General features: G+C 51.8%; 1 protein-coding gene across 2 annotated transcripts in view; it reads right to left on the reverse strand.

The window, feature by feature from the left end:
- LOC130043234 (neuroligin-4, X-linked) overlaps positions 1 to 22,437 on the reverse strand; it is a 266,721-nt gene that overhangs the window by 101,858 nt on the left and 142,426 nt on the right. The window contains exons 2-3 of one of the 2 annotated variants that reach the window (XM_056135484.1): positions 21,374 to 21,433; positions 15,862 to 16,014 (exon numbers count right to left, since the gene is read on the reverse strand). In XM_056135484.1, the coding sequence (XP_055991459.1) occupies positions 15,862 to 16,014; positions 21,374 to 21,433 (213 nt within the window). The remainder of the gene's footprint in view (positions 1 to 15,861; positions 16,015 to 21,373; positions 21,434 to 22,437) is intronic. The other variant, XM_056135485.1, reaches the window with a different exon arrangement.

Below are 22,437 nucleotides of genomic sequence, written 5' to 3' on the forward strand. Positions count from 1 at the left end.
CTCCCTCTTTGCCTCTCCTCTCCTTCTGTCTCCATCCCTCTCTCTTCCTCTCGTGCTCTCTCTTCATCTCTCTCTCCCTCTCTCTCTCCCTTTCTCTCCCTCTTCCACTCTCTTCCTCTCCCTCTTTGCCTCTCCTCTCCTTCTGTCTCCATCCCTCTCTCTTCCTCTCGTGCTCTCTCTTCATCTCTCTCTCCCTCTCTCTCTCCCTTTCTCTCCCTCTTCCACTCTCTTCCTCTCCCTCTTTCCCTCTCTCTCCTCTGTCTCTGCCCCTCTCTCTTCCTCTCCTTCTGTCTCCATCCCTCTTTCTCCCTCTCACGCGCTTTCTTCATCTCTCTCTCCCTCTCTGTCCCTCTCCAACTCTCTTCCTTCTCCTTCCCTCTTCTTCCTTAGCCGCCCTCCAAAGCCCCACCCCTGCAGGAACCTCTCGGGCATCCCCGCGTCCAGTTTCCCATGTGCTCTGAGCGTGGCAAACGTTCCCCCCCAACCCCGCCAACTACATCTCAAGTCAGAGACCCCACAATCCTGGAAACGGATCGAGGAAACGTGTGGAGAAGAGACGGGGCTCTCGGAGCAACAACACATGTTCCTGGCTGACACAGGCAGATGGCGGCAAATGCAGGACATCAGACTCAGGACAGGTCACCGCGTTCCGGGAAGAGGTGGCGTGTCTGCGTCCCACTGGGGTCCCATCCCCCCACACTCCCTGCCTTTAATTGCAGTTTTTATTGTTGGCCAAGAAGAGCCCCCCAAAATGCACATTTGGGGGTTGAGTTGATAGCACAGTGGGGAGGGTGTTTGCCTTGCACGCAGCCAACCTGGGTTCGATTCCCAGCATTCCCTAGGGTCCCCCGAGCACTGCCAGGAGTCATTCCTGAGTGCAGAGCCAGGAGGAACCCCTGAGCATCGCAGGGTGTGATCCAAAAAGAAAAAAAAAAACACCACTTCTGTGGTAACTGTGATCACCCGACAATCCCCACGCCGGGAGATTGTACGGATTATCCAAGGGACAGGCTTGACCTTTGAGAGCCTTTGAAAAAAAGAGCTTTCGGCGAGAGGGAAAGAAAAAAAAAAGTCACAATTATTATCAGTCAGGAGCGTGGTTGAATGTAAAGCCTCCTGGAAAGGAACTCAGTCACCCGCCCGTCTGCGTGACAGCCGCCTCCTCTTGGAGCGTCTTAAATCGCGATGGAAATCTGGTGAAAAGGCTCAGCGTGGTACAGACAGGCAGGGTCTCCGTGTCCCCTTTTCACTCCAGGTTTCCCGATTCGAGCCTGCACACAGCATCCCGAACCTGCAGCCCCATCGGAGCACCCAGGAAGGAAGCGAGAGACAGAATCACTGAGTCAGCCGTCAGCAGGACCAGGTTTCGACGAAGGAGCAATCCTCCGTGATTCAACACCAGGGAGAACAGCTGTAGAACTGTTGTAAATTTGAAACGGCCTCGATTTCCGCGACAGCGGGCTCTCCGGGGTTCCCCGAGATGGAGTTCACCCCCACACACCTCCCGGCCCAGACTGGCTCACGCTGCATTCCGCCTCGGTCTCAGAGGGCGTCCCTCCTATCTGCCTCCGTCTGTCCGGGGCGTCTCCTCTAGGTCTGCGTCTCCTCCTGTGTCTCTGGGCAGGACACCGGGGCTGGTGGGAGGTCCCCGCCTGCAGAACAAGCCCCTCCACGCCTGTCCCATGCCCCGCCTGTCTGCAGGGACCCCCGTGTCCCAGGGAGGGCCCGTCCCCAGGGTACAGAGTGACGACACACACATATCTTTTAGGTCATCTAGGTCTGCATTTTTTTTTGGATGGGGGGCATTCTGATTCACACCCGGCGATGCTCAGGGGTCCCTCCTGGCTCTGCACTCAGGAATGACTCCTGGCGGTGCTCGGGGGATCGTGTGGGATGCTGGGAATCGAACCCGGGTCGGCCGCGTGCCAGGCAAACGCCCTCCCCGCTGTGCTATCACTCCAGCCCCCCAAGTGTTGGTCTTGAAGGTCTGTCTGGTGGCTGCCGGGATTTCCCGGCTATATCATCACCAGGTCTGGGTACCACCTAGCATCACGAGTTTACAGTCCAGTCGTAGGCACGGGGCCTCGACGATACTACAGTAGGCAGAGGTGGGTGTCTGTCTTTGCAATATTGATACTGAAAGGTTATCAGGAATATCCTTTCACCTACTTCTAACGCTGAGTTCTTGTCCAGCGTGAATCTTCCCGGCTATGATGGTCACCCTGGTCCCGTCTCCGTCTCACTCACCCTCAGCCCCACACACAAACCTGGGGTTGATGGTTGATTCAACCGCTGACCAGTCCTCCTAGTCCCGGTTCTCCTGGCCTTGGATATTAGTCTTCGACTATATATATATATATATAGCACAACGGGTAGGGCGTTCGCCTTACAAGCGGCCAACATGGCCGACCCGAGTTCGATTCCTCCGCCCCTCTCGGAGAGCCCGGCAAGCTACCGAGAGTATTCGATATGCCAGACACAGTAACAACAAAGTCTCCAATGGAGACGTTACTGGGCCCGCTCGAGCAAATCGAAGATCAACGGGAGGGCCTTTACCTTTACCTTCTTTTTTTAAATTTATTTATTGAATCACTGTGGGAAAGGTTACAAAGCTTTCAGGTTTAGGTCTCAGTCATGCAAATATCAAACACATTTCCCTTTACCAATACTTATTTCTTACCATGAAGAACCCCAATAAAACCCCACCCCCCACCCCTCCCAGTCCCTGTGAGGCAGATGAATTCTAGTTAACACTCTATCTGCTTTGATTAGATTCACTGTTTCAATAAAAGATTCACCACTATTATTTAGAGTTTACCCCCCCCCCCAAATCAGACATGCTGAGAAAGCATTGTGAAGTGATTTGCTTTCTACAGCTGGGTTCAAGAATTAAATGTTGGTTTTGGATTTCTGCTATTTCACCTATTGACGCTGGAAGTATTTCTACTGAAAGTCAGATAGTTAAGAAATTGGTTTCTGTGTTCTGGAGTCGTGGCCGTGCTGGAGAGCCACTCGTGGGGGGACTATATATATTTTTAAAGACGGAGAAACGCAGGGTGGCAAGACTGATTCCAACCTAGGGAGGCCAACTCATCATCTATCCCCAGGACCTTGTGGTCCCACTGACCACCTCCTGGGTGGGTGGGGGCGTAGCCCTGCCAGGGTCGGGCCTGAGAAACAGCCTCACCCCCACCCCTGTACCCTTGCATTCAGTCACAGTTCTGTTCGCGCGGTGCTTAGAAGATTCTAGAACAGACACACAAGTTTAAATTGGAAAAAAAAAAAAAGCACGGGTCATTTTTCCCTTGGAGCCCATAGGTGCCGGGAATTGGAAAGCGTTGAGGCGGTTGACCAAGGAAAGAAAGTGGCCACAGGCCCTGCTCAAAACTTTTCCACTTCCATGGACGTTGGACTTTATGATGGCGACATCTGACTGTCTATGTGAAAACAGATTTTTGACATGGAAGCTTTGTCCTCACACAGTTTAAAAGAAAATTCTCAGGGAGATGCAGAGATAGAGAGCAGATAGCCTTGGATGAGGCTAACCCTGGTACCACAGAGTGCTCTCCGAGCCCCTCCAGGACTGAGCACTGAGTATAGAGCCAAGATTCAACTCGGAGCAGAGAGCCAGGAGTCAGCCCCGAGCATAGAGCCGGGAGTCAGCCCTGAGCACAGAGAAAGGAGTCAGCCCTGAGCATGGCCAGGTATTTCCCCAAAAGAGCAAATTCAAAATTCTGAATTCTCCCAGCCCTCCCCCCCCCCCGCACTAAATCATTGACTGAGAAAACAGAAGGAGCGATTCCTACGGACAACAGTCAAAGAGTGGGTCCAAGAGAGGGTAGACTAGGAAAAGAGTTTGCCTTGCAAACAGCCCATCTGGATTCGATGCCAGACATCCCGTGTGGTCCCATGAGCCCCTGTAGGAGTCCAGAGACCAGAGTCGGCCTTGAATCCCACCAGGGGAGGCCCCCCAAACAACCAACAAAACAAACACAAAAACCAAGCCAGGGAAGGGCAGGAGAGGCTAAGACACCCCCCCGGACCCAGTTATTCAGATAGGCCGACTGAAGTCATCCATGCTCACTTTCCAAGGGGCTCAGCTACTCGGTCCATGATGCTCATAACAGAATCCCCCCTACAGAGGTTCAAAGCAGGGACCCCCCAAGTCTTGGAGAAGAGAGACTGGAGCGATAGTTCAGTGGGGAGGATATCTGCCTTGCGCACGGATGACCCGGGTTCGATTCCCGGCATCCCATAGGGTCCCCCGAGCACCGCCAGGAGTCATTCCTGAGTGCAGAGCCAGGAGGAACCCCTGAGTATCGACCCAAAAGAAATTTTAAAAAGAGACACGCAGAACTGGTTCCCCAGGATATGACAGTGGGTCCTGGATTCTTCCAGCTGAAGTCCATGAACGGGAAACCTGCCCGACGGATCCCTGGGAATAGAAAACAGGGATCCCTGAAAACTTGACTCTCTCCTGGTACCGCCAAACCCCATCGGGAGGCAGGGCATGCTGTGTGGTTGGGGCACGGACCTTCAACCCTCACAGACCCCCACTCCTCCCTCACTCAGCCCTGCCTCTCTCCCTGGTCCTCCGTCACCAACACGGACCTGAGCATCCTCCCTCATGTGGATCCAGCCCAGAGACACCACTAGGTCCGTCCTCTGCTCTGCATCTGCCCTGTGCTAGCCCGATTCCCACAGCCTCGCCAAGAAGACCCAGAGGGACGGGCACGCTGTTTTCTGTCCTTGCAACACATGACCAGGGATGGAACATCTTTCGTTCCTGATGAAGGTGCTTCGAACCGAGAGAACAAGACACTCCCCCAGCCCCACAGTGGTCCGTAATGCAAGGAGCACAGGTGATGAGGCATGACTGTTTTGGCTCACAGGTGTGGATCTGCATATGCACTCGGTCCACGGGTGTTGATGCTCTCAACATCAAATCCACAGGTGTTGGTGCATTAAGTCAAAAAGTGCTGGTGCTCGTAGCATTGGATCCACAGGTGTTGGTGCACATGACATTAGGTCCATGGGAGTTGCCACACGTGGTATTAGGTCCATGAGTGTTGAAGCACGTGAAACTATGTGAACAGGTGTTGATGCACATAGCACTAGGTCCATGGTGTTGCCATACGTGGTATTAGGTCCATGGGTGTTGAATCACGTGGCACTATGTGAACAGGTGTTGATGCACATACCACTAGGTCCATGGTGTTGCCACACGTGGTATTAGGTCCATGGGTGTTGAATCACGTGGCACTATGTGAACAGGTGTTGATGCACATACCACTAGGTCCATGGTGTTGCCACACGTGGTATTAGGTCCATGGGTGTTGAATCACGTGGCACTATGTGAACAGGTGTTGACGCAAATAGCATTAGGTCAATGGTGTTGCCACACGTGGTATTAGGTCCGTGGGTGTTAAAGCACGTGGCACTATGTGAACAGGTGTTGACGCACATAACATTAGGTCCATGCATGTTGTCACAAGTGGTATGGGGTTCACGGGTATTGAATCATGAGGCATTATGTGAACAGGTGTTGACGCACATAGCATTAGGTCCATGGTGTTGCCACACGTGGCATCAGGTCCACGGGTGTTGAAGCATGAGGCATTATGTGAACAGGTATTCACGCACATGACATTACGTCCATGGGTGTTAATGCGTGTGGCATTAGATCCACAGGTATTGATGCATGTGGCATTAGGTCCACGTGTGTTGATGCACGTGGCATAAGTCTCCGGGTGAAGTATGTGGCATTATGTCAATAGGCATTGATGCACCTGGCACTAGGTCCATGGGTGTTGCTAGATGTGGTATTAAGTTGACAGATGTTGATGCTTGTGGCATAGGATCCACAAGCGTTGATGCTCGTGGCATTAGGTCCACAGGTGTCGATCCACGTGGCATTAGACTCACAGGTACTGATGCATGTGACATTAGGTCCACGGGTGAAGTATGTGGTATTATGTCAACAGGAATTGATGCACCTGCCATTAGGTCCACGGGTGTTGCTAGATGTGGTATTAAGTTGACAGGGTGTTGATGCTTGTGGCATTATGTCCACGGGTGTCGATGGGCGGGGCATTAGGTTCATGTGTGTTGAAACACGTGACATTATGTTCACAGGCGTTGATGCACCTTTGGGTGTTGCCAGACGTGACATTAAGTCCACAGGTGTTGATGATCATGGCATTAGATCCACAACTGTTGATGCATGTGGCATTAGATCCACAGGTGTTGCTGCCCGTGGCTTTAGGTTCAAGGGTGCTGTCACACGTGGCATTCGGTTGACAAGTGTTGACGCACGTGGCATGAGGACTGTGAGTGTTGATACTTGTGGCATTTGGTCCATGGCATTGGGTTCACAGGTGTTGAAGCACGTGGCGTTTAGTCGACAGTTGTTGGTGCTTGTGGCATTAGATCCATAGGTGAAGCATGTGGCATTCGATACACAGGTGTTGATGCTGTGGCATTAAATCCTCAGGTGTTGATGCACGAGGCATTAGATCCACGGGTCTTGGTGCACGTGGGCATTAGGCTACTGGTGTTAATCATACGGTATTATGTTAACAGGCGTTGGTGCACGTCTGGTGTTACCAGATGTGGCATTAAGTTGACAGATGTTGATGCTCGTGGCATTAGACCCACAGGTGTTGCTTTTCGTGGCTTTAGGTTCACGGGTGTTACCACACGTGGCATTACGTTGACAAGTGCCGATGCACGTGGCATCAGGTCCATAAGTATTGATGCTCGTGGATTCAGTTCCATGGCGTTAGGTTCACAGGTGATGAAGCACGTGGCATTTAGTCGACGGGTGTTGCTGCTTATGACATTAGACCCATAAATGGTGATGCACGTGCTACCACGCCCACAGGTGATGATGCTAATGGCATTAGATCCACAGGTGAAGCATGTGACATAAGAGCCACAGGTGGTGATGCTTGTGGTATTAGATCCCCAGATGTTGATGCTCATGGCATTAGATCCACGGGTGAAGCATGTGTCATTAGATCTTCAGGTGTGGACGCTCGTGGTTTTAGATCCACGGGTGGTGCCACACGTGGCATTAGGTTCACAGGTGTTGCCACATGTGGCATTAGTTGTCAGGTGTTGAAGCACGTGGCATACATTCAACAGCTGTCGATGCTCGTGGTGTTAGGTCCACGGGTGTTGCCATGCCGTGGCATTAGATTCAAAGGTGTTACAGCAGGTGGCATTATGTTAACAGCTGTTGATGTATGTGGCTTTACGTCGATGGGTGTTGCCAAAACGTGGCATTAGGCCCACATGTGTTGATGCTTGCTTATAGCTCTAGGTCCACAAGCATTGCCACACTTGGCATCAGGCCCAGGGTTGTTGGGTGCTGTGGCATTAGTACCATAAATGTTGGTCCACGTGGCACCGCATCCACAGGTGTTGATTCTTCTGGCATTAGATCTGGGGTAAAGTAAGTGGCATAAGATCCACGGGTGTTGATGCTTATGACATTAGATCCACGAGTGAAGCACGAGGCATTAGATCCACAGGTATTGATGCTCGTGGTTTTAGGTTCACAGGTGTTGCCACACATGGCATTTGGTTCCCAGCTGTTCGTGCACGTAGCGTAGGTCCATGGGTGTTGATGTTGAGGCATTAGGTTCATGGGAGTCGCCGTGACGTGGCGTTAGGCTCAAAGGTGTTGAATCACGTGGCGTTATGTTGACAGCTGTTGATGTAAGTGGCTTTAGGTCCCCGGGTGTTGCCACCTGTGGCATTAAGTCAATAGGAGCTAATTCTCATGGCATTAGGTCGACACATCTTGACGCTGTGGCATTAGGTTCACAGGTGTTGAAACACGTGACGTTGAGTCAACAGGTGTTGATGCTTGTGGTATTAGGTCCAATGGTGTTGCCAAGCCATGACATCAGGCTCAAAGGTGTTAAAGCATGTGACGTTATGTTAACAGCTGTTGATGTAAGTGGCTTTAGGTCCCCGGGTGTTGCCACATATGGCATTTGGTTCCTGGCTGTTCATGCAAATAGCGTAGGGCCATGGGTGTTGATGTTGTAGCATCAGGTCCATGGAGGTTGCCGTGGCGTGGCACTGGGCTCAAAGCTGTTGAAGCACGTGGCATTATGTTCACAAGTGTAGACACACGTGGCATTAGAAAACACGGGTGTTAGCACACAGGGCTCCATGAAAGGACCTGGATTCAAAATACCTGAGTCCACACGGAATTCAGCTCACCGCTGCATGCAGGACCACGAAAATCCTCTTGCACAGCTCTGCGTCACCAATCAGCCCCCCAGTCCTGCCCTGCGCCCATTCTCCCGCTCGGTGGACAGACTGTAACCTGGCAGCCAAGCCAAGTATCGCCGAGGCAGGGCACAGGAACGGCTGTGACCAAGACTCTCTCTGAACACCTCACGGCAGCCTGTTGACACACCCACATCTCCTGGGGGCTAGAAGCCGAGACCCCCACAAGGAAAATGAGCCACAAAGACCACCCTACACTCTCTCCTAAGACCAGCTTCACTTGCGATTGCTTGAGGTGCTCTCCGCTAAGTGATGACTTCTGGCCACCCACACAGGTGTGTTCGCTGAGGGAGTTCACGGGAACGGTGCCACGCCGTGGAAGGTTTGTCTTAGGGACCCACACCTGAAGCATGAGCGGGTGCTGCTGCCTGTTACAGCCTTGAGACAGGGCTACGTCTCTCCTAGTGCCGGGGTCTCTCTGTCTGGTCTCTCTGTCTCAGAACCAGATACCCGTCAGGGAAGATAAAACCCATATGGACACACTTTGGTTCCGTGGCCTTAGGATCTGGGTACGAGCAGTATTGCACCGGGAGACGCCGGATTTCCTGACAAAGTGCTCGCAAGAACACGCCGAAGGTCTTCGGACCCAAGGTCCTAGCAACCTTCAGGGGTGGGCTTTTAGACACACCAGTAAACTTTATTGGGGGGGGTATTCCAGTACGTGGCATGTCCCGACTCACACTCATGGCCACCACTGCCCCGTGGCGTGCCCTCGAGGCTAAGGCAGGTGATTCCCTTTCCTTGTTACCGTATTAAATTTTACTGATTGATTTTTGCTTTTGAGGGGTGACACCCAGCAATGTGCAGGGTGACGCTGCACTCAGAGATTACTCCTGGCGGTGCTCGGGGGACCCTATGGGATGCTGGGAATCGAACCCGGATCGGCTTTACGTAAGGCCAATGCCCTGCCCGCTGGACTATCGCTCTGGCCCCTGCCTTGTTATTTTTATTTATTTATTTTTTCACAGATGTGCCCCTGCTAGCTAAGAGTCCAGGGCAAAGCCCAGGACAGAGCCAAGAGTCAGCTCAGCAGGGAAGGGTTTGTGAGGGAGTCAGCAGGCAGAAGGGCAGAAGTCGAGGACCGTCCCCGTCTGTCTCCCCGTTTCTTGCCTAGTGAGAAAAGTGGCAAAGATTCCCCGGGAAGACATGAAAGAAAGCCCCCTACGTGGGAAGCCCTGGGGCGCCCCAAGGCACACGCTTAGCTGAATACTACCAGGGCACGTGGCTTTTTCTGAAGCCCAGTTCCTGGAACACAGGCACGAGCCACTCAGTGATCCCACAGAATCACATAATACACGCCACCCCCAATGGCAACGCCAAAGGGTCCCCAAGTGTCGAGGACACAAAGCACTTGATGCCAGAGACGTGGCTTGGGGGCCGAGCACATGTGCGGCGGGACCAGAGACCCAGGTTCAAGCCGCTACATCCTGGGGTTCTCCCGGAGCAATGCCCAAGCTGGAAGAAATCTCCGAGCACCACCTGGGCGTGGCCCCGAAAACAAAAATCGCAAAGCCAGCGAGGAATGCAACATGTAGGATGATGATAGTGGTGGAAGGCGCTTGCCTCGCACGCGGCCGACCCACGTTCTGTTCCCGATACCCATAGGGTCTCCCGAACTCCGCCAGGAGGGAGTCCTGAGCACAGAGTCAGGAGTCAGCCCCGAGCACCACGAGTGTGCCCACCGTGAGCAGTTAGGAAAAACACCACTGGAGCTGGGAGACACACAATGCACTATCACTCAGTCACTGTGTGTTTGCCGGGTGGCTGCGCTTTTTCCACGGAACGATGCCACTTACGCAAAGACGTCGAGGCCACACGAGAGACAGAGGACCCTGGTGACAGACCAGGCGAGACCCAGAATGATCTGGCCGCTGGCATCGTCTCTGCATTACTCAGAGTGAAGGGCGGAAGGGGTCCTTCTTCTCCGCCTCAGGAAGACTCGGAGAATCTTCCAGACCTGTCTCAAGGGCGCTGAACACACACCCCGCAAACTTGCTCAAGGAAAAAGTTCCTCAGGAAAATTTCTCCCAGTACACCAGCTTGCTCCCCACAGTCCACTTCTCACCCTCTCATTGGGGTTGGGAAAAAAACGCAGTGGCTTTTTCAGCCAAATCCTTCAGGGCCTGGGAGACGGTTCCAAGGGCCGGAGGATCTACACACGGGGGTTCCGGGTCACCCCTCTTCCATCTCATGAGTCCCCCTGCACGGCCAGGAGTAACCCCTGAGTATCTCCAGGGAAGAATCCCAGCCCAAACAAACTGGTCAGCAAAGACACGACTATCTGCAGCCACATTTGGCATCAGTTCATTGAGAAACTGTCATGGACTCATTAGGATCACGGTGCACTGTCACTGTCACTGTCCTCCCGTTGGTCATCGATTTTCTCGAGTGGGCACAGTAACGTCTCCATTACTCTATTGCTACGACAATTCCTGCATTCCACTGACTGCATTGCTATCGAGGCTACAATCACTATTACTGCAGTTACTTGATTACGGTTCCTATAACTGCATCAGCATGACTTGACCGCCTTGACTTAGGATGCAGTCCTACTACACTGCGAATTATTATTCCTACTCCCGACGTGTCACTAGGACCGTTTACGTTCCTCCTCAGCGGGCAGCAATTTACAAACTTCTCTCCAGACCGCACACCAGGAATATGTAATATCAGTGAACAAGTGTCCAGAAAAACGCCAAGTGTTGCATCCTTCAAAAGTCACGTTGTCAGAGCTGGAGCGATACCCCAGAGGTTAAAGCATGTGCCTTGCCTGTGGCCGACCCCAGTTAAATCCCTGGCATCCCACAAGATTCCCTGAACCCTGCCAGCAGCGATCCCAGAGAGCAGAGCCAGGGGTCAGCTCCGAGCACCCAAATAATGCCCCAAAGTCCCACCTTAGACTCCGTATGGCCCCCGTGGATCCCCTCCCCTGACTCCAGGACACGGTGCTCAGACCGTACTCCTTGCTGTGGGTTCAGAGATCACTCGGGATGTGGCGGACGGGACATGGGCCGCCCGTGTGCACGTCGAGGTCCCTCGGGTGTGGACACAAGAGCTCTACACAGCAGGGAGACAGGAAAGCTCAGCTTGAGCCTGCCGGGGACAGGGCAGCCTTTGACACTGAGCAGGCAGCGCTGGACGGGCCAGGGGGTGATTATCAGGAAGCTGAAACTCTGAGGCAGCGTCCGCCCATCCCACGCAGCTGGGTGTGCGACCCGCCAGGCCTGAGTGGGAGACCCGCCCATGGCCTGTCCATCAGACGCCTGTGCTCCCACTAGGAACGGGATGGTGATGAGGACGCCCGGGTTCCCACACACAGGCACCCTTGGAAGCAGCTTCTTGGGTCTCCGCACCTCCCGGCACAAAGGGCCTCTAGGGCCTCTGTCAGGGCAGCCGAAAGCCATTTCCTGGGCCAAAGGCCAGTGGCGAGCGGGAGAGACTGAGGTGGACGCAGAGAAGATGGGCCCCAGGGAATCAGGAGGAGACAGGAAAGGGGTGAAGAGGGGGAGGACGGGGGAAAGAAGAGAAAGACAGGGAAAGGGAAGACAGCAGAGAGCGGGGGGAGGAAGGACGGAGAGCGAAGGGAGGAAGGGAGGAAGGGAGGAAGGGAAGAAGGAAAGAAAGAAGGAAGGAAGGGAGGGAGGGAGGAAGGAAGGAAATAAAAAGGAAAAGAAAGAAAGAAAGAAAGAAAGAAAGAAAGAAAGAAAGAAAGAAAGAGAGAAAGAGAGAAAGAGAGAAAGAGAAAGAAAGGGAGGTAGGAAGACAGGAAGGAAGAAAAAAAGAAGAGAAAGAAAGAAAGAGAGAAAGAGAGAAAGGGAATGGAGGAGAAAATGAAAGAAAGAAAGAAAAAAATAAAGAAAGAAAGAAAGAAAGAAAGAGAAAGAAAGAAAGAAAGAAAGAAAGAAAGAAAGAAAGAAAGAAAAGAAGGAAAGAAATTAAAGGAGAGAAAGGGAGGCAGGTAGAGAGGAATTAAGAAAGAAAGAAAGAAAGAAAGAATAGAAGGAAAGAAATTAAAGGAGAGAAAGGGAGGCAGGTAGAGAGGAATTAAGAAAAAAGGAAGAGAAAGAAAGAAAGAAAGAAAGAAAGAAAGAAAGAAAGAAAGGAAGGAAGGAAAGAAATTAAAGGAGGAAGGTAGAAAGGAAGAAAGGAAGGAGAGAAAGAGAAAGAAAGGGAGGTAGATAGACAGGAAGGAAGAAAATAGGAAAAGAAAGAAAGAAGGAAGGAAGGAAGGAAGGAAGGAAGGAAGGAAAGAAAGAAAGAAGAAGAAGAAGAAGGAAGGAAGGAAGGAAGGAAGGAAGGAAGGACAGAAGAAAGAAGGAATGAGGAAGGAAGGAAGGAAGGAAGGAAGGAAGGAAGGAAGGAAGGACAGAAGAAAGAAGGAATGAGGAAGAAAGGAAGGAAGGAAGGAAGGAAGGAAGGAAGGAAGGAAGGAAGGAGAGGAAGGGGAAGGTAAGAAGGGAGGGCAGGAAGGAGGGAGAGAAAAACACAAAAACCAAAACGCAGACACAGAAAAACACAGAAAAAAAAGAGTATCCGGAGGAGAGGAGGAGAGAGAGAGATGGAGAGACAGAGGAGGAAGGGTCTAGGAGGAGGTCTCCCTTCCTGGAGAGCAGCCTTGGCCCCTGGACATTTGCTCCCTGGGTGGGGAGGAGGTAGGGGAGGGGCCACCCACCAGGCAGAACCCTGGAGGTGGAGAAGTCACAACATGGTGGTGCTTGCCTTGGTCATCAGAAACGTCTCCCCACAGCTCGGCCCGTCCGGGGGTCTTTGACCTGTTCCGACTTGCAGAGGTGAGTGGAAGGGAGAGGGCAGTACACAGCAGTGGGTCCTTAACACCAGCGTGTGTTGGCTCAGGAGGGGAGCCAAGGACCTAGAAGCCTCCACAGGTTAGGGTAATAGGTGCCCGCATCCACCCTCCCGGACCACCTGGGCAGGAAGGAGAATCTAGAGCGAACTTGCCAAAGTACCTCTTTCTTTTGCAATCGCTTGGCTGAGATCGCCAAGCCTGCTCGGATCGGGGCTGAGCATCCTCCACCCAGATCCTCCAAATTCCAGTAGGCGGGGGTCACACCCACCAACTGGCCCCCTGGCGCCGTGTAATCCCATCAACGGCCAAGGCTCAGAAACTATAAAAACCAGCTCCCGGAAGAGAACAGCGCAGAGTCTCCTGCCCCCGCGCCCGACTGTCCTTGCCGGGGCCCCTTGGAGGGGAGTGGGTTGAGTTTCCCTCCCCGCCCCGACCAGGGCTCTGGCAGCCGAAGACCTCCAGAACCAGCTACCACCATGCTGAGACCACTCTCCGCACACATGAAGGTACTGGCAGAGGGACAAAGCCACGCGGGTTCCGGGGCCGAGACCTCCAAGCCTACTCGAATTGGAGTCGAGCATCTTCCACCCAGATCCTCCAAATTCCAGTAGGCGGGGGTCACACCCACCACCTGGCCCCCTGGCGCCGTGTACTCCCATCAACGGTCAAGACTCAGAGACTATAAAACCCGGCTCGGCTCTGCGTGACATCTTATCATCTCATTCCTACTTTGGACAACCTGGCAGGCTACGGAATTTTACCTGCCCACACGGCAGAGTCTGGCAAACTCCCCATGGCGTACCCAATATGCCAAATACCAGTAACAATAATGGGTCTCGTTCTTCTAACCCTGAAAGAGCCTTGAATGTGGCACTTTTCAAAATAAAATCTCAGGACTAGGACGAAGGAGACGTTACTGGGGCCTGCTCAAGGCAATCAACGAACAACAGGATGATTGTGATCGTGAATCTTTCGAGGGTATCTAGGTAGGCTTGAGAAGAAGGGTGAGAAACCACTAGGGAGGAGGTCTCTCTCCTCTCCCAAGAGGGAGAGAGACAAAGAGACACGGGATAAGTGAGCTGGCACCTCTAGGTGACCTGGTTTTTCTCTGAAGTGTGTAACCCACAGAAGTGATGCAAACAGTGACACAAACACCAACTCTAAGATTTGAAGTTGGCTTTGATACAGGGTCATGCCTTGACTTGCGTGCCTGACGGCTCGACCCCAGATAGCTGGCTTCCAGTAGGCAGGGGTCACACCCACCAACTGCCCCCCGACGCCGTGTAATCCCATCAATGGCCAACACCCAGAGACTATAAAACCCAGCTCCTGGAAGCACGCGGCCGCATTTGCAGCCACAGGACATCTTATTATCTTGTTCTTAGTTTGGACCACCTGGCAGGCTACCGAATGTAACGTGTCCACACGGTAGAGTCTGGCAAACTCCCCGTGGCGTACCCAATATGCCAAATACCAGTAACAAGGATGGGTCTCATTCTCCTAACCCTGAAAGAGCCTTGAATATGGCACTTTCTAAAATCTCGGGTCTAGGACAAAGGAGACGTTACTGGGGCCTGCTCGAGGCAATCGAAGAACAATAGGATGGCCGTGAAATATACATTATATACATATATAAATACATAACATAATATAAATGTATGTTTAGCACTGTAGAATTGACGAACAACAGGATGATCAAACAACAAGATGATCAACAGGATGATCGTGAGTGATTGCAATTTCCCTTGAGGCGCTGGGAGAGGCAGCATGTGTGATTTTTACCTCCTTTTAGGACCTTGTCCTGGTCCAGAGTGAATAGATATGGAAAGTATCTTGCTAAGCGATGAGAGAGAGAGAGAGAAAGAGAGACAGAGACAGAGAGAGAGAGGGAGAGAGAGACAGAGAGAGACAAAGAGAGGGAGAGAGAGAGACAGAGAGAGACGGAGAGAGAGAAAGAGAGAGGGAGAGAGAGAGAAAGAGAGAGAGACAGAGACAGAGAGAGAGGCAGAGAGAGACAGAGAGAGGGAGAGAGAGAGACAGAGAGAGAGGGAGAGAAAAAGAGAGGGAGAGAGAGACAGTGAGAGAATTCGGAGAGATCTCGCTCATATCCATAAGCTACAGCAACACGGGATGGACAAGATCCAAGACCCTCTCCTAAGCTCGGAGGCAATCCACACCGGGCAGGAAGATGCGATCAATACCTCAACGATCCATGCCATTGATTTTTTTTTAAACCCCTGCCATGCTCCGAGATCTCAGTCCACAGATTCCCACCCCCCGAGCCCCACCCAGTCGGGCTTTGAGCATCCACACACCCAGACACGTGGCCAACAAAAAACCAAGTCTTTTGCTCTCTGACACCAGTTGCAAAGGAACAAGGAACGGACCACCGCCCGACAAACGTCGTCCACGCCACACCACGTGGGCACCGAACACACAAGCAGGCAACGGCCGCCATCAGCACCAACCGCCAAAGGGGCCCCGTTGGACAACGGTCCGTGAGGGCATCCGTTGCAGACACAAGGCGTTTGTGTGCGACGCACCACTGGACACAGAGCCACAGACACCGCGTGATGGAACACACCCGCAGCTAAAACCCGACAGAGAAGCGTGCACGGAATCCACAGGACCCAACAGCTCTGCCAAGACAGGGAGGGCAGCCCGCAGACCCCGCCTGCTGCCTCAAAAACATCTCTTAGCCCACAAGGCGACCTTCGGGGCGTCCCGCCTGTCCGTCCGCACGCACTCACCGAGGATGCCCAGGCGGTAGTTGATGGTGATGACGATGACATTGCCGTAACTGGCCAAGATGCTGCCGTCAATCATGTTGCCGGTACCTTCCATGTAGGAGCCCCCGTGGATGTAGACCATGACGGGCTTCTTGATGTTCTGGTCGTGGATGTCTGGGAAGAGAGTCAGGGGACACAGGCTCACCAAGGACCCTCGAAGACGGCACCGACACGGGGCGGATTCACCCACGTCCAGCCTCCTCCCCACGCCCCCAGCCGTCAAGACCGACCCAACTGCTGGGTGTGGCCAAGTTCTAGAAGGGACCAAGGACCCAGGCCGGTGAGGCCAGCTACCCCTCGTCGAGATGCAGACTGCCCGTGTCTATTTGTAAACGACCAAAGAGATGGCCGCAGGGCGGGGAGGGAGGGTTGGTCTGGCGGGTTCGATGAGATACAAATAAGAACAAATTAAAGAAGTGGACAGGTCAGGTAGTGTCACTGCAGATGGACCTGCATCCCTGTGGCAGCTATGAGTGAGCCATGTTTACCTGTATCTTGAGGCCACCAAAGAAGCCACTCGGTGGGGATTGGGACCACAGATCGCCTGGACCCTTGCACGCACATGTGAGACAACCATGGTGTGCAGGGCCTGTGGGACTCACCGTGCTACTGGGCAGTGGTGACAAGGGCTTTCCACCGAAAAATATTGGCAGGGAATGTGTTTGCTCCTGCCAATGCATGATGAGATGGAATAATAGTAATAATAATAATTAAAAAAAAAACAAGAGAGTTAGAATGGTTGAGCAATGTCTCGGGAGCCGGACACTCAAGGTTCCGTAGGGTGTTAAGTCCTCATGACGTGGGAAACCCAACAGCTTGGCCACTTGCTAGCTGACCCATTTCCCCGAGCACGTGAGTCCGTGGCCAAGGTCGCTGATAACCGGAACTGAGAGGGCGCCCTCCCTCTGGGAAGTTACGGCTCACTCATGCCAATGGCCGGGTCCATCATGGTGGCCAGCAGGGGTTAAATGAGGGCATGGGGTACCCCTCCCGCCCGTCACGGTGCCATGGACGCAGCCGATGGTCAAGGAGAGTGTGGGCTGCACAGGCAACAGGCGTCCCGGGTGGAAGTGGACGCATTCAGAAATGCATCACTGGGTTCCTGTCCAAGTGTTGAAACTTGGATGGTGTGGCTGGTCACCAGGCTGGTACACCGGGGGCACCCAGACTGGCCCACCCCTGCCCTGACTTGCCACGCCCCCTTGGCTGTGACGCCTTAAGCCTCCCTCTGGTGTCTTTGTAGGAAGGGGTGGAGGGTGGCCGTGAGTGTCCACACGGCGCAACAGCATCCAAACAAAACCAAACACCCCGGTGTCCATTGGTTGGTTGGTTTGTTTGCGCTCCGGGAGAGGGCTGCCCAGAGGGAGACCCCAGTCCCAAGCCACCTTGGACAGATCCAAGATGAATCTGGGGGAAAAAAACATCCAAGACCCCCTCAAAATAAAAAAAGGAATGAGGATGGTAGGAGCATCTTGTGAGATCCATCAGGTCCGTGGAAGATGCCAGAATGATACAGCTCGCAGCCAAGTACAGAAAAATGGTCCAGCCAGCAGGACGGGTGAGTGAGGGGCAGGAAGCTGTCTTCCTGAAAGTATGTGTCTAACGTGGGCTCTGTGTCTCTTAGAGCTCAGTCTCTCTCAGGTTGGGGTGCAGTTTCTTTTTATTTTGTCTTTGCATCTTGGGTCCCACCCGGCGAGGCTCAGGGGTTCCTCCTGCTTCTGCACTCAGGAATTAATCTTGGCGGTGCTCGGGGGACCCTATGAGACACCGGGGATTGAACCCGGGTAGGCTGCCTGCAAGGCCAACGCCCTCCCTGCTGTACTATTACTCAGAACCTGGGGTGCAGTTTCTAAACCCAAAAACAGCCAATTCCCCCTGATGACAGCATTCCACATGGTTCTCTCTGAGCTCTCTCTTCTGGCTTGGCCGGCCTTTGCTCTATTTTATTGTAACCCCTGAGGGCCAGGGCTCAGGAATAAAAATGCATGTGCTCATTGCGTGCTTGTAACCCAAACATGAAAGCTTACAACGATCTCATGGTGATTCAATCACGGTCATGGTCACTGACCTCCCATTGTTCATCGATTTGCTTTAGCAGGCCCAGTAACATCTCCATCGTGAGACTTGTTACTGTGTTTGGCATATCAAGTATGTCACGGGGAGCTTGCCAGGCTCTGCCGTGCAGGAAAGATACTCTCGGTAGCTTGCCAGGCTCTCCGAGAGGGGTGGAGGAATCGAACTCGGGTTGACCATGTTGGCTGTGTGCAAGACAAACGCCCTACCGCTGTGCTATCGCTAAAATTAAAAAAAAAATGCATATGCAATTCCTCCCAGAAAAAGCAATGCCACTGTAACTCTGTCCTCCCGTTGTTCATCGATTTGCTCGAGCGGGCCCAGTAACGTCTCCATTAGAGATCTTGTTGTTACTGTGTTTGGCATATTGAATACATCACGGGTGGCTTGCCAGGCTCAGCCGTGCGGGCGAGATCCTCTGGGTAGCTTGCCGGGCTCTCCGAGAGGGGCGGAGGAATCGAACTCGGGCCGGCCAAGTCGGCTGCATACAAGGCAAAAACGCCCTACCCGCTGTGCGATTATGGCTCCAGCCCCGGAAAAGGCAGAAACAAACAAGCAAAAATAAAAGGTGAAGTTCTCTGATGGCAGGACGCAAGGCACGCACGCCAAGGAGCTGTATCCGTGCCCACTGACAGTCTCAGGATGTCCCAGACACATCAGGGAATTTGATCGCTGCAGAGAGTGGATCCTTTGTTCCGTGGAACACACAGAAAACCGCGTAGGGCTGAGGTGGAGATAGAAGAGAGCACTGGAGGCAATTTCCTTGCCCGCGGCCGAGCCAGGTGCCTTCCCTGGGTCCGCCCACACTTCCAGGAGTGGTCCCTGAGCCTAGACCCAGGAGGAAACCGTGAGCTCTGCTGGGTGTGCTCCCTAAATAAATCAATTCTTCGGGGATATGCGGGAAGCTCTTCAAAGGTCCCGGGAGGAGGGGTAGGAGGACCGTGTCTACACCAGGAAACAGCTCGAGGAGAAGGTACAAGCAGAAATGGGAAGTTGGGTAAAAAAAATAAAATCACCCGGATTCTTGAGCTAGGATATCTCCTACTCCTCCTCTCCCTCTTCATCAGAAAAAAAGAAAACTCAATAGATGGCCCATACTTGGAAAAGGCCGCAGAACACAGGGTTTGTCTCCGAGGTCAAGAAAGCCCCACATAGATGTAAAAAAAAAAACAAAAAACAACAACAACAAAAAAACCCTGCAGAGTAAGCTGTACTTCGCAGTCGGGAATAAAAAGGTCTGCTCGGGCTGGGGCGATAGCCCAGTGGGGAGGGCGTTGGCCTGGCACACGCCCAATCCGAGTTCGAGTCCCAGCATCCCACAGGGTCCCCCGAGCACTGCCAGGAGGGATTCCTGAGTGCATGAGTCAGGAGGGACCCCTGAGCATTGCCGAGTGTGACCCAAAAAGCAAAAAAGAAGGAGAAGGAAGGAAGGAAGGAAGGAAGGAAGGGAGGGAGGGAGGGAGGGAGGGAAGGAAGGGAGGGAGGGAGAGAGGGAGAGAGGGAGGGAGGGAGGGAGGGAGGGAGGGAAGGAAGGAAGGGAGGGAGGGAGGGAGGGAGGGAGGGAAGGAAGGGAGTGAGGGAGGGAGGAGGGAAGGAAGGAGGAAGGAAGGAAGGGAGGGAGGAAGGAAGGAAGGAAGGAAGGAAGGAAGGAAGCAGGGTGTGAGGGAGGAAGGGAGGGTGGAGAGAGGGAGGAAGGAATGAAGGAAGGAAGGAAGGAAGGAAGGAAGGAAGGAAGGAAGGAAGGAAGGAAGGAAGCAGGGTGTGAGGGAGGAAGGGAGGGTGAAGAGAGGGAGGAAGGAAGGAAGGAAGGAAGGAAGGAAGGAAGGAAGGAAGGAAGGAAGGAGGGAGGGAGGGAGGGAGGGAGGGAGGAAGGGAGGGAAAGAATGAAAGAAGGAAGGAAGGAAGGAAGGAAGGAAGGAAGGAAGGAAGGAAGAGGGGCTGGAGCGAGAGCCCAGAGGGGAGGGCATTGACCTGGCACGCGGCCGACCCGGGTTCAATTCCCGGCATCCCATAGGGTCCCCCAAGCACCGCCAGGAGGGATTCCTGAGTGTATGAGCCAGGAGTCAGCCCTGAGCATCGCCGGGTGGGACCCAAAAAGAAAAAGAAAAAAAAAGTTCTGCTCGTGGAGGTCTGAGGCATAATGCGTCACCCTTCAAGGACCGCAGACGAGTCCCACGCACTCGGCTCCTGATGGGCGGGGGAGACTGGACACATCTGCCCAGTTCCCATTGGAACTTTCCACCCCAGCCTCGCCGACGTCCACAAGCCTGCAGTGTATCACTATTCTCTCGAGCCGCTGACTCCCCTGCACGAATCGGGACGGGAAAAAAAGCCCATTTGTCACGGAGAGAGACGCTATTATCTTCCATCTCGGAAAAAGATCATCTGAGCCTGGTGGATGATGGGTGCACCCGTTCCAGAAAAGAACTTTGCAGATGAACCATCAGGGTTGTTTATTTTTTTATTGTTAAAAAAAAAAGAGGGGGCAGAGAGTGGAATGCTTTTAAAACGGAGAAAAATAGAGACAGCTAGCTTTCTGACCCTAGAGGGAAATATATATATATATATATATATATATATATATATATATATATATCTTTGCTGCCCTATTTTTCTTGATTCCTTAAAATGCACTTGAGACACTTTGCTGCAGGAAACAGGAACAGCCCATTAAAAAACACTTTTTTAAGTACTGCACCGTGAGCTGGAGAACATTCTTTGACATCTGTTTTGGAAACGGGAGTGTTTCTGCAGAGGAAGGGGCGGGGGCAGGTGGCCAAGAAAAGGAACTGGAAGGGAACACCCCCTCATCCCATCCTGGACCCCCAGCCCTCTCCAGGTCAGCGCCCAAAGTTCCTTGGAGCTGACTGGCAGGGCATCGCGCTTGAAAGAAAAGGAAAAGAAGAAGACAAAAGTCGCCAAGTACAATGGGCCGAAAATAATATTGGCAAAGAAGAAAAGAAAAAGGGGCATGCATGGCTTCAAATTCCATTTTTCTCGTCTTGTGACCAAGCCAAAAAAAAAGAAAAAAAAAGAAAAAAGTGGGGTTGGGGGAGGGAGAAAAAAAACCAAAAACAGAGAGACAAATGCATGAGCACCGAACAAACAGGATTCTGTGATTCTGCGATTAGCTTCCTCTTAAGAAACAGTGCAGTCGCTGTTTCTCACGGGGGTCGGCACCAGAGACCGTGGTCATGAGGGTAAAAAAAAAATGGCAGCGTTCCAAACAAGAAGAAAATAAAATTGGCACGGCGATGTGAACTCGTCTCAGAGAAAGGCAGAGGATCACATTGAAATGTAAAAGAAAAAAAAAAAAAGAAGAAGAAGAAAAAAGGAAAAAAAACGAGAGAGAGATAAATATATAATAGAGATATAAAATCATGCTTTGGAAAAAAAATACCTTCATCTTCACCACCTTCATTACTGGTCATATCATCTGCGTTTTTCTTTCTGTTGGCTCCTGGGGTCACAGTGAGAAAGGAAATAAAAGGGGAGGAAAAAGAGAATTCAAAACCAACGGGTTTGCAAAAAGAAAAAGAAAAAGAAGAAGAAGAAGAAGAAGAAGAAAAAAAATGAAGATAGAAGATATTACCGGGTCAATGGGGGAAAAAAAAAGTCATACAAAAAAGTCAAGATCTGTTACGTTTGGATTTCCGAAAGAAAAAAGAAAAACGATAAAGAAAAAGAAACTGGAAGGACTATGTAAAATATCTATAAACGTAAAGATGTCAAAAAGAGGAACCAATTCAAAATGTTGGCCTTTTGCAAAAAGCGTTTGGTGAGGTAGCCTGCGAAAAAACACTCAGGGGCTTAACATGGTACTATAGGAAAGAAAAGGAAAGGAAAGAAAAAAAAAAGTATCGTGATTTTGGAAAAAAAAAAAAGGAAAAAGGAAATGATTAAAAACGAGACATTTCCCACATTCTTAAATGCGTTATTATGTCTTTAATGTTCCTTCGGATTTCACATTACCACGTTTTCAAATGCCATAGACTTACCTTGGTAGGACATTCTATAACATAAAGCAGAAACATATTTAAACAAGAAGCAAGGAAGGTCTCGCATCCCATAAAAAAAAAAAGTTCTTAAAATCGACATTCATTTCATGCATCATAATTGAATCACCCCCACACTGGAAACAGAAACCGGACATGCTGCTGGTTGGTCAAAATCGGGGAAGATTTCCCTGTGCAGCCCAAATTGAAACTGTGATCCACCAAGTTACCCCATTGTCTATTATGAAAATAATAAATAATAATAATTAATAATAATAATAACTCTGCTTTCCTCGAGACAAAGATATTAGGTATCACATTCTCTGAGGAAAACAAAAAGAAGAGTATTTGAACATTCCGATTTAGGATTTTTTTTTAAACGAATCACCTACCTGAAAAGCAAGTGGCATAAGAATTTCCCTGTGGAATTGGGTGGGGACCCAGTATGGTAGACCCCAGAAACCCCTAA

This window comes from Sorex fumeus, unplaced genomic scaffold (assembly GCF_029834395.1).
Source record: "Sorex fumeus unplaced genomic scaffold, SorFum_2.1 ptg000118l, whole genome shotgun sequence".
NCBI classification, from domain to species: Eukaryota; Metazoa; Chordata; class Mammalia; order Eulipotyphla; family Soricidae; genus Sorex; species Sorex fumeus.